At 49.0% G+C, this 14819-nt stretch overlaps 4 protein-coding genes across 4 annotated transcripts; 3 read left to right on the top strand and 1 right to left on the bottom strand.

Annotated features, from left to right (window-relative positions):
* Positions 1–5297, top strand: H6S33_009255 (uncharacterized protein; the record flags this gene model as incomplete). The annotated part of the gene is made up of 5 exons (XM_044840630.1): positions 1–1424; positions 1596–1866; positions 1926–1987; positions 2054–4604; positions 4656–5297. 5 exons carry the CDS (start codon positions 1–3, stop codon positions 5295–5297), a joined length of 4950 nt encoding a protein of 1649 aa, XP_044698070.1.
* A 2867-nt stretch (positions 5298–8164) lies between these two features.
* Positions 8165–8866, bottom strand: H6S33_009254 (uncharacterized protein; the record flags this gene model as incomplete). The annotated part of the gene is made up of 1 exon (XM_044840629.1): positions 8165–8866. One exon carries the CDS (start codon positions 8864–8866, stop codon positions 8165–8167), a length of 702 nt encoding a protein of 233 aa, XP_044698069.1.
* Positions 8867–10022: 1156 nt separating this feature from the next.
* On the top strand, positions 10023–12255 carry H6S33_009253 (uncharacterized protein; the record flags this gene model as incomplete). Its single annotated transcript, XM_044840628.1, has 6 exons — positions 10023–10150; positions 10222–10254; positions 10320–11279; positions 11333–11496; positions 11553–11686; positions 11743–12255. The coding sequence occupies 6 exons, from the start codon at positions 10023–10025 to the stop codon at positions 12253–12255; spliced, it is 1932 nt and encodes a 643-aa protein (XP_044698068.1).
* Positions 12256–14002: 1747 nt separating this feature from the next.
* On the top strand, positions 14003–14496 carry H6S33_009252 (uncharacterized protein; the record flags this gene model as incomplete). Its single annotated transcript, XM_044840627.1, has 4 exons — positions 14003–14048; positions 14215–14299; positions 14351–14381; positions 14461–14496. The coding sequence occupies 4 exons, from the start codon at positions 14003–14005 to the stop codon at positions 14494–14496; spliced, it is 198 nt and encodes a 65-aa protein (XP_044698067.1).
* Positions 14497–14819: the final 323 nt, after the last annotated feature.

Here is a 14819-nt window from a genome sequence, read left to right as displayed (position 1 = left end):
ATGCTCTTTCACCATTCCTTGCAACGGCAGTTTGACCAGTCGGGGCCTCATTCAACTGCTGCTGTGGCTGCAAGTTCTGCTTCTGCCACAAACACCCCTGCATCAGCAGCAGCCAGCGCTGCCCATGCTCAGCTCTCGCACCCTTCTCTCCATAGTTCCTCAACGACGCCCTACAGCTCGTTTCAACATTACAACAAACTACCACAACCACAAACGCAACAGTCCGGTTTCGCGCAAGGAGCCATGTCAAGTCGTCCATTATCATTATATCGTGGACACTCATCACCCTCGTTAATACCTGTTCCGTCCCAGCATACCTACCAAGAGAACCTGCTTCGCCGCAAGACGCCTCAAGGAACATTGGCCGCTGCCTACGATGCTACCCCAATAGAGTGGTCAACAGTCAGACCGACAAAACAAATTCTACTTCCAATACCACAATCTAATGTTCAACAACAACAGCAATATCTTCAACTTGATCAAAGTCCTCGATGGCAAGGCGTTGGGACCCAGGGAAATCAGTCATGGGAGGGGACGCTGGCGCTCAGAGGGGCCGATATAAATTTGGGAAGCGGCTGTATGGATCCGACGATAATGTGGTCTACCAACTGCAACAATCAGATTCAGATGCCAGTAAATGACAACTTGGATCCATACGTGCGTGAATTTCTCGTACGACAAGAACAAATGCATCCTATAGCAGCGGACAACATTTATGCTGGTGGAAAACCATATGGTTTCCAGGCGTACTATAACCCTATTACCCCCCCAACAGCTTCATGTGAGGACATTAATGGTTTTATGGATATTGGTCACTACAATGATGTTCCTCGGGATAGTAATTTTTATGGCCATTATGGCGCTTGGGGAAACGGTAATCCCGCTCAAAACCAACTTCCACAAGCACCAATCTACCAGATAAATTCCATATATAATCCGCCCCAACAAATTGACAATGCAAACATTTGGCAACACCAAATTCCCGCAGTGGACTCTGTATCGGTACCATTTCCGCAACACCTAACGGCCCAATATGGCCTGTCAATCCCGCCAGCAGGTACCCCCGAGGCCCAGCTTCAACACCTTCAGCTTGACACGCAATCACACGGCATGATGATCCCGAACCGAGTAAATCGCGATAAAGTGTTGGCATGGGCCCATGGTGTGTATGTCAAACTCTTAGCGTCGGTGCAAGAGCAACACCGACCAACGGAGGCCCGTGCACAACCCGTGGACAGATCACGTGTTAATAATGGATCATCGAAGCCGAGCATGTATCGTCACCAATCTCTCCAACCTCAAACAAACACCTGGAGACCCAGTGGAATACATCCCCAATCTTCCCTGGGTGGGCAAGCATCCTTTCCTTCAGTTCAACATGGAATGCATGATGGATTTGCCCTGAATAGGGAAGACGGGGATAGGTCAAAACGGATGCGGCCTAGCCCAGCACAAGAACAAAATCATCCTCGGATTGGGACTTCTTCATCACACTCACAGTTATTATTTGGCAATAATGATGGATATCTCCGCAACGACGGTGTCACAATACACGATGGAAGTGACGATCTGGTTGATAACGGGAGTGTTGAGAGCTGGAATGGGGATCAATATTTGGCAAAAAAACAACCGGTAGATTGCTATTCTGCTAGTCCTCTACATCGCGCTTCAAGTGGGATTGGGGGATCTGGTGGGCCTTGGCCGCTAAATTTATCCCCTCATAATGGTCTTGGCGTCATGCCGAATCCATCACCAGTTTCAGCCGTAGGATTAGCTGGGACAGCATTAGAGATGTTGAATGCATATTGTGCAGAGAGCGGCTGGACATGGCTGGATGGAATGCTTTTAGGAGGGTGCTTGGCATATGTTTGTACCCATCTTATTGGGATTTGGATAAACTTCGTAGATGCTGATTGTTGTCATAGGGATTGGGTGATTTACCTAGAGCTATGGGGTGGTACTTTAGAATACTGGAAGCGGATGAAAAGTAAATCTTACCTCTTTTATCGTTTATATTTTGTTGGTGAAACTGACATTTCTTTTTTGGAAAAAGTCACGTTGAGGCATTGTCAAACCTAGCCGCAACACTCCTTTCGCTGGGTCGTCGTGAAGAAGCAGAAAGATACTGGCATCGAGCAGTCAGAAAAAGACCTAGTTATTTCGAAGCTGTTGAACATCTTGTCGGGCTGCTTTGTGGCGCCCATCGTGGCAAAGAAGCTGTTGACATAATTAATTTCGTGGAAGTGTCACTACGTCGACCAGGTCGATTTGGCGCCCGAAACCCAAGTTTCAGCAGTTCATCAAGCGATGAATCGGTTCAAACAGCATCTGATATTCATTTTGATTATGATGAGGACGATGTCAGCCGCTTTACCAGGACCCACAATATTATGAATTATGGGCTCAGCGAATATATGATACCGGCGTCAGAAAATGGCCGCATGCTTGGTCTGATACATGCTAAGGGAAATACGTTATATCAACTGGGCGATAACGCTGGAGCTGCGAGAGCGTTTGAGCAGGCCATATTACTCGGTGCAGGTATGCAGAGAGGTGGTGTTAGAGGGTTGATAAACCGCATTCTTGCCGTTCTCAAGGCTTCCATCGATGGCGTCGTCATACCCGATAATTTAGTCATGAACGCTGTCCATGGGCCAGTCCTCTTGAATCCCCAAGCCGCCATTCGCACCGCACATCTTGTTTTCCAGCCAAGTGGCGAGCTTCCGGGACTCCGTGATATCTCAAACCCGGCGGCCAAGCGAGCGGCAATCTCAACAACCAGTAATTCACTATTGTCACTTGCAAAAATATTTCAAGATGGCATGTCATCCGGTAGCACCTTGGGTGCGCCTAGATCTACTGCAGAAGTAAAGGACATTCTGGCACTATACTATCTTTCCCTTTCGCTTCATCCAAGCCCATCGACAGCGAATAATGTTGGAATTCTCCTTGCCAGCGTCCAGCCAGCCTCACCGCTCATTGTGGCTCCATCACAACACCCGCAGGTTCCCGGGATCGGAGCGGGAGTTAGACTTGCGTTGGACTACTATTACTACGGCCTCAACTTAGACTCACGGCATGCACATCTCTACACAAATCTGGGTAGTTTGCTTAAGGATATCAATCAATTAAGCGCAGCAATTAAAATGTACGAACAGGCAGTCACTTGCGATCCTAAATTCGACATTGCTCTTGCAAATCTAGCAAATGCAGTCAAGGATCAAGGAAGGATCGGAGAGGCTATCGTGTACTACCGTAGGGCCGTTGATGTTAATCCAGACTTTGCGGAGGCTGTATGCGGCTTGGCGAACGCTCTAAACAGTGTGTGCGACTGGAAAGGGAGAGGTGGTATAGTCAGGGATGACAGAGATAGATGGCATGTGGATGACAACAAACGACTTATTGACTCCAAGGGCAATGGCACTGTATGCAGTGGCTGGATGAAGAGAGTGGTACAGATTGTGGAGAAACAACTCAAAGAGGGTGAAAGTTGGGGGAAAGGAATTGTTTCTGGAGATGCGGGAGAACTCTTGCTCAGGGAGCTTGAGAGGGCATATGGATCGAATTGGTCAGAAGAAAGAAGAACTGTTTTGAGGAAAAATGTTGAAGGTTGGGCCGGAAAACCTTATGAGGGGGCTAAGGTCATTAGGATGATCGAACGGGCGTCTCGAAAAACAGTGTGGAGATGGTATCAAGAGAAGTATGTGCAAGGGCTTGATAAGTCTAAAAGAGAGTATCTTAGGCCCACTGTTCCAGCAAACTTGACCACGCCAAGCGCCCCAACAGTTTTACCTTTCCATACTTTCACTTGCCCTTTATCTGCAAAGCAAGTTCGTCAAATATCTCAACGGAATGGACTACGAATATCATGTTCAACACTTCGGGCACCATGGCTTCCCGTGCATGTTTATCCTCCGCCAGCGCCGCCTGCACCGCATCTTAAAATTGGCTATGTATCTTCCGACTTCAATAACCATCCTTTGGCGCATCTGATGCAGTCTGTATTTGGATTACATAATCCGTCTCGAGCCAAAGCCTATTGTTATGCTACTACCGCTAGTGATAACTCGGACCATCGGAAACAGATTGAGAGGGAGGCGCCAGTATTTTATGATGCCCATACCTGGGGACCTGACCGTTTGGTTCGACAGATAGTAGAAGATGGTATTCATATACTGATTAATCTTAATGGCTTCACTCGGGGTGCCCGAAACGAGGTTTTCGCAGCGAGACCAGCACCGATTCAAATGAGCTTCATGGGATTCGCCGGTACGCTTGGTGCTGATTGGTGTGATTATATCTATGCCGACTCTACAGCTGTCCCAGCCAGAACTCTGAGGCCATCAAGGCGCAACGTTGAGCTTGAGGACGATGGACACGAGGGCGCGAGCGAAGACAATGATGATTGGGTGTATTCAGAGAACATAGTCTTTGCGAAGTATACCTTCTTCTGTTGCGACCATAGACAAAGCGCCCCGGACTCTAAATCAAGGCAATTGAGCTGGGAAGAAGAGCAAGCAAGAAGGTGGGCAAAGAGGAAGGAGTTGTTCCCAAAATTACGGTCTGATGCTGTGATTCTTGGGAATTTCAACCAGCTGTATAAGGTGGGTCTTAACATCTATTTTATGTGAAATTCGTCTAACATTTTTTTTTAGATCGAGCCCACAACGTTTAGGACCTGGCTTCGCATCCTTGCCCGTGTTCCGAAGGCGGTCCTATGGCTTCTACGTTTCCCTGACCTTGGAGAAACAAATCTTAAAGACTTAGCCCAGGAATGGGCTGGCGAAGAAGTCACTTCACGTATCATCTTTACCGATGTTGCACCAAAGCTTCAACATATATCAAGGGCCCAGGTTTGCGACGTGTTTCTCGACACACCCGAATGCAACGCCCACACCACTGCGGCGGATGTACTTTGGTCTGGAACGCCACTTTTAACATTCCCTCGTCATCAATACAAGATGTGTTCCCGAATAGCAGCAAGTATTCTTCGAGCTGCAGTTCCGCAAACAGCAGAAGGGAAAGCAACTGCAAATAGTTTGATAGTCGCTAGCGAAAACGAATACGAAAATCGTGCTGTTGAACTAGCAAATGGACTGGTTTATGGAGAGGAAGGGAGGGGAAATGGAGAATTGAACGATGTCAGAAAGGTCCTGTTCGAGCACAGGTGGAAAAGCGCACTGTTTGATACAAAGCGTTGGGTTAGCGATTTAGAAGATGCATACGAAGAAGCATGGAAGAGATGGGTAAATGCGGAAGGTGGGGACATCTACTTGGATGACCTGAAAAGAAAGTGAAGCGGGCAAGGACATTACATTGCGGAGAAGCTCAAAAATGTCAGGTGCTCGCGTGCATTTGTAGGTTTAAAACTGGCGGGGGTTTATGGTTTTTTGTTTTTGTTTTTGTTTTTTTTATGTTTTTTGTTTATTTTATTACTGGGGGTTTTTATTGCTTTTTTCTTCTTTTACTTTGGATTTCCTTATTGGCGAATGAACAGTGCCTTTTTTTTTCCGGAGTGGGGGTGGGGGTGGACCAATTCCTTTCTTCTAATGATGTCTATGAACTATTTTTACATCTTTCCTTTGCGGCTGGACGGAGAAGGGGGGCTATATTTTTTCTTCGGAGCTTCCTTTCTTTCATCTCCCTCCTCTCGCCACAATATCATTGATGGTGATAAATTTGTTTTTTGAGTGAGCGATGAGATTAAAGCATTCTTAGAGGATTGGACTTTTTTGTTTTTGGAGGATAGAGCGGTGGTAGAGCTTTTTGTTGTTTGGGTGTTATACGATGGGATACCGGGTATTTTTGTAATTGCGCTGCTGCATATACTTACTTTGTTTAAGCTTGTTTGATTATTACTCTTTGGACAACCTACCTACCTACAACTTCACCTGCTCCTTACTTACCTACATCTACATAGCCCCCGGGGGGGGGGGGGGGGGCAGAGTGCCAATGATTTTTATCTAAGCACAGTCTACTATGGAGGGGGGGAAAAAAGGGTCTGGCCAATGCGAATCGAGACAGGCTCAAACATTGGATTGGGGGGCTGTATTGTGGTTATTGATTTTATGGAGGGGGCGAAAATTCGAGGGATTGGTGTTTGTGGGAAAATGGCGTTTGAGGTTTTGGTCGATTGGTTCTGCTTTTTATTATTATTAGTTGTTAGCTGTTGTGTTATGGTTGGCCGCGCCGGTACTTTGGTTGTTGGTACCACTTGGTACTAGTGTGGTGGTAGTATTATTGGTGGTAGCTAGTGGTCTACTACTACTATTGCTACTATTACTATTACTATTGCTACTACTAATATGTATTACTGCAAGTGATAACGTCATAGGTACATATAGTTGAGGTTTTTTTTTAGCTCGTGGAAAAAATCGTTGGACTCTTGGCAGAAGAACTGCACGGTGAGAGCTGAGGGTATCATCATACATACGTGTACTAATTGATTACGCTAGATACTTATATTATCCTAACATATAGGCCTAGGGTAGGGGAAGGGGGGACATTTACTCGTTATTTCAGCCCGGAAACGCCAAAATATTAACGAGTACAGAGGCTTCTACGAATGTTCGTCACGCCATTAAAACAGACTGTCATAACGAAAAGCATGTTTTTTTCCGGATAATTGGATAAGCTTGCTTCTGGAATAGTAGCATTAATGATCGTCATATAGGTGGATTCATAGCGTCTAACTATAGTTCGACCGGGCACGATCTTAGCTAGCTGCTGGCTTGGGTCAGGAGATCTCAAGGCACGATTCGAGGTTTAGGTAATCATAACACCGCTGATATACATCCCGATATTAGGAACGTTAAAAGTATTAATCCCTACATTGCATACACCATGATTACATAGCTACTCACACAGTGCGGTCTCGTCAAGATTATACCAAATCAGTATATATTTGCTCCGCTAACTAGAATTGCATACCAGCATTGCACTTTTCGATAGTAGGACATACATATTACAGACATTATCTGCCTCGAGCAGCTCGAGCACCTCTCTTTGCGCGAGTAAACAAAGGGATGGGCCATAAGAGGCAGAGGCACTTGTCTCTGCTTGCCTCCCGCGAGCAGCCTCGTGGGACTCCGACTCAGGGCAGTTACATGCACGTAGTATGTTCCTTAGCGTCAAACTCAATTTAAAGTTTGACACTAGCTAGTGGTGCTAGTCTTGAAGCGTCGTCATGCCATCCACATGTTTAACGTTAGGAGTCGATCGAGGGTTACCCTAATTGGCCAGAGAACCCTCTGTCTGCATGCATCAATTGGGCCGCTCATTAGTAGGAAAATCCGCAAATCATCGAGACCGGCCGCACTACTGGCAGTAGCTAGTACGTGTACAGCGATAGGAATGATCTATGGAAAAAAAAAAAAAAAAAAACAGTTATATGGTGCACAGATATTTCGCCATACAATTTCACCCCCCATGTTTTTCCATAGATCATTCCGGTCGCTGTAGGTTGACAGTCCCTGTGAATCTTCTCCCCGTGCATATTTCGTAGTAGTAGTAGTACGGAACCGTCATAAGTACATGTACCCACTAGCCTAAATATAGAGAAACCTAGGCTCGCCCCCAACCCGTCTACTTCCATGCTTCCAGAGGCTTGCTGCAAGTAACGGGCTGGGTACGAGACTACGAGAAACCGAACATACCTCAAACAGCTAAACGCACCAATATTAACGAATTAAAAAACGCACCGAAAACACAGCAAACGGCTTACATTAATAACGGCAAATCGCAATCATGCAATATCACTACCAATCAATAATCTCCGCTAATACAGCCAAACAATCAACCACATATGGGGGGGGGTGGTAAAAAAAAATTGGCCCAATTGTGCAAAATATAACCACCTAATCATTTTAATCACAGATTATCACTCGGTGACCGATGCGAACCGCGTGCGGTGCAATTGCTTTTACCAATTGACCGGTATATATGCGGGGGGGGTTATATGTATGAAGTTATGTGGAGGGTCCTTCATGGCGATAGATAACCTGATTATATTTCTAGCTATCTATTCTCGTCATATAAAAAAACTCAATAAAAAGATTTCCAACTAGGTACTAACTACTCATAACCAACACACACATTATCTACATAACCTACCCCCAAAACTACCCAAACCCACTACCCACTCTACACACACCCGCCACACAACCTAAAACCTCGCCTTCGTCCTCCCCCACAACCCCCCCACCCCCTCCCCCACGCCCACCACCACAACCCCCACCCCGCCACCCGCAATCCCCACCTCCTGCGTATCCTCCCCCTCAACGCCATTCTCCGCCACCACCACCGCAAACTGCACCTCCACCTCCCCCAGCGCCACCATCGGCGCATGCCACGTCCCCGCCGCATACGTCACTCCCTGCACCCCCGAACACACAAACGCCCTCAACCCCTCCAGATCCGGCGGCGCCCCCTCGACATCGCGCAGCGTCGGCGCAACAATAACCAGGTACCGCGACGCCGTGTCGTTATCGGCGCACGGCGGGAGGGCGAGCGGGATGAAGGACTGCGAGCTGTACGGGTGCCGCTCGAGGATGGTGCATGCGAATGTGTTGCGCGCGGGGCCGGAGAGCGTGCGTGGGGCGCAGACGAAGATGTTGATGTTGATGGGCGCGGGGGTGCCGCTGGGGGGCTGGGTGGTGGTGATGACGGAGACTTTGGGGTGCTTTTGGGCTGTGCCTTGGTTTACGGTTGTGGGGGTGCTGGTGGTGGTGGTGGTGGTGGTGGTGGTGGAGGTGGTGGGGGGAGGGCGTTGGATCACGCTGCCGAAGGGGTGGAAGGCGGCGGGCGTGAGGGGGGTTGCGGTGATGGGCGGGAGGTTGGGCGGTGGGAGGATTGTGGTGGGGGCCATTGCGGTTGGGGGCGGGGATTGGTTACGGGTGGCTAGCTGGGGATGGGGAGATGCTACGGAATGTATGGATGGATGTATGGATGTATGGATGGATGTGTGTGGTGTTTCGTTCTCGCAAAAGCTTGAGCGTCCGCTGCGTGTCTCGTTGGCTGGCTGTGGCTGGGCTCGGGGCTGCTTGGCGCGGGCACGTCACTTGCCTGCTGTTCCTGATTGAGCCACGTGACCAGTGGGGAAGGGTGGGGAGACGGAGTGCCCTGATTGGGCGGCGGAGAGAGAGAGAGGGATGCACGTACCCTTAACAACTCCGTGCTCACTTAGAGTACTCCATGCAGAACCACAGCTCAGTCTATACTCTAGGTACAGTAGGTACAGTAGGTACACTACCACATACACTCACTCACTCACTACAGCCCAGTCCCAAACAGTCAGGTGCTGCGCGGTATCGATTGTGCTCTGGTCCCACGATAAGAGGAGCAGATATCGTTAGCTGTCCAACACTTGATTCACTCCCCTCACTCTCACTCGTCCTCTAGATCCCCCCCAATCCAGTCCAATCCCACCTCTCTCACCATTCCCTTCACGGCCGTCATGCAGCCTGCGAAGCTGGGGGAGCGAGGTATCACACACTTCACACTGCGTCACCAACCAATGAGTGCCCGAGTACGCACTCATTTTCTGCTTTGCTCTTACCCGCTCGCTGGCTGGCTGGCTGGTTGGCTTGTTTGCCACGAAGGAAGGAGGGATACCTACCTGATGTATGTAATTTTTGTAGCTTTTTTTTTTTTTTGGGTATGTAATGTAGGTACTGCCAAACCATCATCACCCACTCACTGGCTGGCTCCACAATAATCGAGTGTCCCCCCCCCCCCTCCCCGCCGCGAGCATGGGTTGATTTAACGCGTGTTATGAAACTTGGTCCAATCTCTAGCTACCCACTTTGCTTTGCTTTGCTTGCCCTACCTACTTGACCAACGCCCTTCCCACTTTTTTGTTCTCTCCCCCCCCCCATCCCCCCCATCCATCCATCCGTCCGTCCTTCTCACTCTTCTCCTTCTTTCCTTTCCCACTCGCTCGCTCGCTCGCTCACCAGCTTAGGTTGGGGTTTGTGAGTGAACAGAACTAAAAAAACACTCTTCACGATTCTTACCGTGAAGCAATGTCGATACGTCATTTCTTTGGGGCAGATGACGGCCATAGCAGCCGCGACACTGCGCAGGACATTCGCGAGCATCTGCTGCCCAGCCATAATGCGGAGCATGTCCATTCGGCCATTCCGGCCAAGAGGTATATTACAATACACTCTCCTTTGCCCCGACGTAGCCGAATCGAGTTAATTGAGAAGCATTGAATTTCAGGGTCACGAGGGTTGCACTAAGGTTGAAGTACCTGTAAGCTCTATCCACCCCCACTCCCCCACATTGTTTATCTTTCGGCGCACTGACGTCCCCGCTAGCATTGAAGCCGCGGTTCCCTTCGAGCTCAAGGAATCCCAAATCACCCGCCCGCACTCGCAAATAATCACCAAAGAGGTCGTCGCCCTCGCCGCCAGAGCCGGCGGCGACGAGGACCGCGCATGCGTCGTCTACTGCCTCCTGGTCTGTCTCCGCTGGTTCAAGCGCCAGGCAAAGCTCGAGCTCTTTGATGCCGACCTAAACATCCTGCGCGCGGAGGCGTGCCAAGTCATCGCTAAGCGCATCATTGAGGACTTTGAGGACCAGGACTACCTGTTCTCGGAGGTGCTCTTGCAGCGCTTCAGCATCCTCCGTAATGGCGTGGAGAGCACGCCGTCTAATGTAATTGAGCGCGCAGTCGATTTACATGCGACTCGGGTCATTGGCTCGAGCGGGTACCAGAAGTGTATAGGGTATCTCTGGAAGGGCTGGCTCGCGCAGGATCTGAATGACCCGACCCACTTTTGCGGGTACAAGAACGTCGCAAACAAGTCCTACTGGGCGCACTTTGACCATGACCGTATCCGCGCACCAAAGTTCCAGAATGCGTTCCAGGTGCTCATCTCGTTCTTCTATCTGGGGCTGTACACCGTTGCCATCAACACCATCAATCCCTCCGGGGATCTCGATGTCGTCGAGGGCCTTCTCTACCTCTTTACCCTGTCATTTATCGCGGATGAGTTTACAAAGTTCTGGAAAGTCGGAAGGTTCTACTTGAGCTTTTGGAACACGTTCAATTTGACGCTATATGCGGCGTTAACCGTCTCATTTAGCTTCCGGATGTATGCATTTAGTAAGCCAGTTGGTAGCACGGAAAGGATGCATTGGGACGAGGTATCGTACTATTGGTTAGCATTTGTCGCGCCCATGTTCTGGGCGCGCATGCTGCTATACCTGGATACCATACAATTCTTCGGAGCCATGCTGGTTGTGCTAAAGGTCATGATGATGGAGAGTTTGATGTTTGTCCAATCCTTCTGGAATGCTGTGAGTGATGTGCTAATATGGAATGTAGCTTCTTTGCGCTCCTTATCGTTATTATCATTGGTTTCTTGCAAGGTTTTGTTGGTCTGGATTCTGCAGAGGACCATAAAGTGGATACCACATTCTTCATCCTAGAGTCCATGGTCAGAGCGATCCTGCAGAGTCCTGAGTTTGACGGGTTTGGGGACTTCGCGCGTATGTGTCCCTGTTGAGCGCCATCAGTAGTTCTATGCGCTAACTTCAAGCTGCAGATCCATATGGAATCATACTATACTACCTATTTACTTTTGTAGTCATGGTTATCCTGCTCAACATCCTTATTGCGCTCTACAACTCGGCCTACACCGATATCACTGAAAACGCCGTTGACGAATACCTCGCTCTTGTAGGCTTCTATCCCCCCTTCTTTCCCCCAGAAAACCCCACTAACCCCCTCTCTAGTTTGCTGCCAAAACCCTACAGTTCGTGCGCGCCCCTGATGAGAACGTCTTCCTCCCCCCGTTCAACCTGATCGAAATCTTTGGTCTCATCCTCCCCTTCGAATGGTGGCTCCCCAAATCCACATACATGCGTCTCAACGACTACGTTATGACGGTCCTCTACTCACCATTGCTGCTCATTATTGCCTGGATCGAGACGCGCGAGGCGCGCAACGTTTCCAGCAACCGCGCACGCGGCGAACAGGACGACGAGGCCGTGGAGGAGTGGGAGGAGATGCAGGGTGAGATTGACGTCCTGGGCGACGGCTGGGACGTGGACGTGAAGGAGGTTGTCCCAGACCTGGCGGACGAGGCGACGATTGCGGGCGTCAGGGCGCAGGTCGAGGCGTTGGCGGCGTTCATTAGGAGCGCGAGCGGCGTGGATGATAGTGAGGTTGGCAGCGAGGAGTATGTGAGAGAGGAGGGATATAGTAGGGGGGAGGCTGATAGCGTGACTAGTTCAATGGTGGAGTAGTTAGCTATGTAGTAATGGGTATGTCTGGATGGTGTGTGTGGCGTGCGGGGGTGTGTGGTGTTTGGTTAAGGGTCGGGGGGAAATGAATTGTTCTTTTGTCTTTTTTTTTTTTTTTTTTTTTTTCCCTTTTTGAAAACGCGACACGATATTTTAAGCGATGTGTTTTTTTTTTTTTTGCTTTGATATCATTTTTCTTCTTTGGGTTTGCGTAATTGGATGGATTTTTCTGATCTGTTATAGCTTTGGCGGTGGTTTTTGGTTGTAGTAACACATACAGAGTATGTATTTCGCTTCATTTTGGACTAAGGAAGGATCGGGAACGATGATCATGAGATATCACTCGTCCTATAACCCCTTCCATGTAAGGCCGCTAGACGTAGTCTTGGGCACCGCATGGTAGATGGATATTTTCCTATTGGAATATCTAAAGCTTCAGGCTTTGTTATGGGTAAGTGGTTGATATTGTAGTTGTGTGTGCCAAGGATCGATTGAGCAATAGGTAACCGGCCCCCCAACTTTGGGTGATGGTCCAGGGTTGGATGGTGGTGCCAAATAAGGCTTTCAGACAAGTGCTTGTGTAATGATAGACCGCGGCCCGAGTTAACCACTTCCCGATTAAGCCACCGCGTGAAGGATGCACGGCTTACCATCGTGGGGGGAATGTTCTGGTCGATAGAGGAACGCGAGCCATGTATTGAGGAACGTTCCCTTATGGCCCGAATCCTGAATAAGGCGATGGCAGCAAAAGTCTTGTGTTCTCTGAGGCGAACCATGCCCGGCCCGGCCCGGTCTGGCCAACTTGGCGGAAGTCTAGCTCACAAAAGGGTTAGGAGCCAGTGCAAGACGTATCCTCGTCTTAAAGAGGGGCGGGGTGCTCATAACAGTGGTGCTATATCTTGTCTCTCCTGAGCTACACCCGCTTCTAGCCGGCCGGTCAGTTTGTGCCAACAGAGCCATTTACAATATCAGAGATACAGTGTCGTCCAGTCTATGGGGTAACGTCCTGCGTTCTCCTAGCTTTCAGCACTTGGATGCTGTTTCTCCCCCGACGGATGGACCGCACCCTTCAGATTGTCGGAACGATGAGCAGAAGTGGCAACATATCAACAGAGCCTTGCCGATAAAAGAGGTATTGGCGGCATCAATAAAGGCAACAGCAATATCCCGCTTATATATACATCCCTTTAATAATAAAGTTATTTTCTTGTGGCTGTAGTGAAGTCATAATCTTCTGTCCTCCTGGAGTAGTCGTAGGGTCCCCAGATGCTGTTTGACGTGTGCGCCGAACCTTCACAACCAAGACGTTGACATTCAAGAGGGAAGAGGGCTTCTCTAGAACACATATATATAGCAGTAGAGATGTGTCATAAATGACGTGTGCGTAAGTAATGTATACAAGGAACACAACTGAGGAACACATCACAGTCACCAAAGACATCAATAAAGACATCATTTCGCACTTTTCTCTCGTTTACTGATACCCTCCCCGACTGCTTTCGCACGCAATATTGATTTGCTGGAGGCTACGAGTGACTCCCCATGATCCTATGATGCCAAGCAATATGTAGCTAGGGCAAAGCCCTGCCTGCTACGTGACTTCCCACCGGCCCACGCACCACGCTTCGGCACCCCCGCAGACACGATAGGCAAACCCACCACAACACCACCCATAACCGACGTCAAATATCCAGCCCCAGTATCACCAAATAAACCCCATTCCACCCGTTACCGCAACTAGAACGTAGCAATGGCAAAGTCGAAGAACTCGTCTCAACACAACCAGAGCAACAAGGGTAAAAAAAATCCACCAATTTTTTTTTGAGGTGTCACGGGCGCGCAGAAGGAGAAAGAGCTTGGGGGGGGAAGGCGTGATGGGGCGGGGAACGAGAAGCTGGCGGATAGATGGATAAGGAGGGAGTCATGATGGAATTTGCGGCTGACTGGGTTGTTGGGGATTAGCTCACCGTAACGGTATCAAGAAGCCTAAGACCTACAGATACCCTTCCCTCAAGGGTACTGACCCCAAGTTCCGAAGGAACCACAGGTATGTTTGATATCCCCAGCTTTCTTTTGAGCTCCGCTAACATATATATAGGCACGCTCTTCACGGAACCATGAAGGCTCTTGTTCGTCACCCCCACCTCCCCCTCACCTCCTGCCTGACAACCCGAATCGCAAGGATTTGATACTAACACACCCCCACAGAAGGAGTTCAAGGAGGGCAAGCGCGAGTCCGCCTAAATCCAGCAGCGAAAATGAAAAAAAGGGGCGGTTCCATTTTTCGGGGAAACGAAAGCGGGTTCAACAATTTGGGATTTTTTTCTTTTTTTCTTTTTTTCTTCCTTCTCTGGGTTTTACTTGTGTTAGGAAAACATAATACAAGATAAAATGGGAAATATGGCGCTCCGGTATTTTTATTTTAGGGAGTTTTTTTCTGTTTTCGAGAAACCTCTTTTCTCTCCTGGAAATTGCGTGGGTTGCAAAAAGAAAACGAAACATATTGACGGTTACTCGCACATCGGAATTTTCAACGAAGCTCGCATCGATCCAAGCCCAAAATACTG

This window comes from Morchella sextelata, assembly GCF_020137385.1.
Source record: "Morchella sextelata strain SCLS chromosome Unknown scls_3, whole genome shotgun sequence".
In the NCBI taxonomy this organism is placed as follows: Eukaryota; Fungi; Ascomycota; class Pezizomycetes; order Pezizales; family Morchellaceae; genus Morchella; species Morchella sextelata.
Note: the sequence above shows the minus strand (reverse complement) of the source record. Positions and strands in the feature narration are given on the sequence as shown.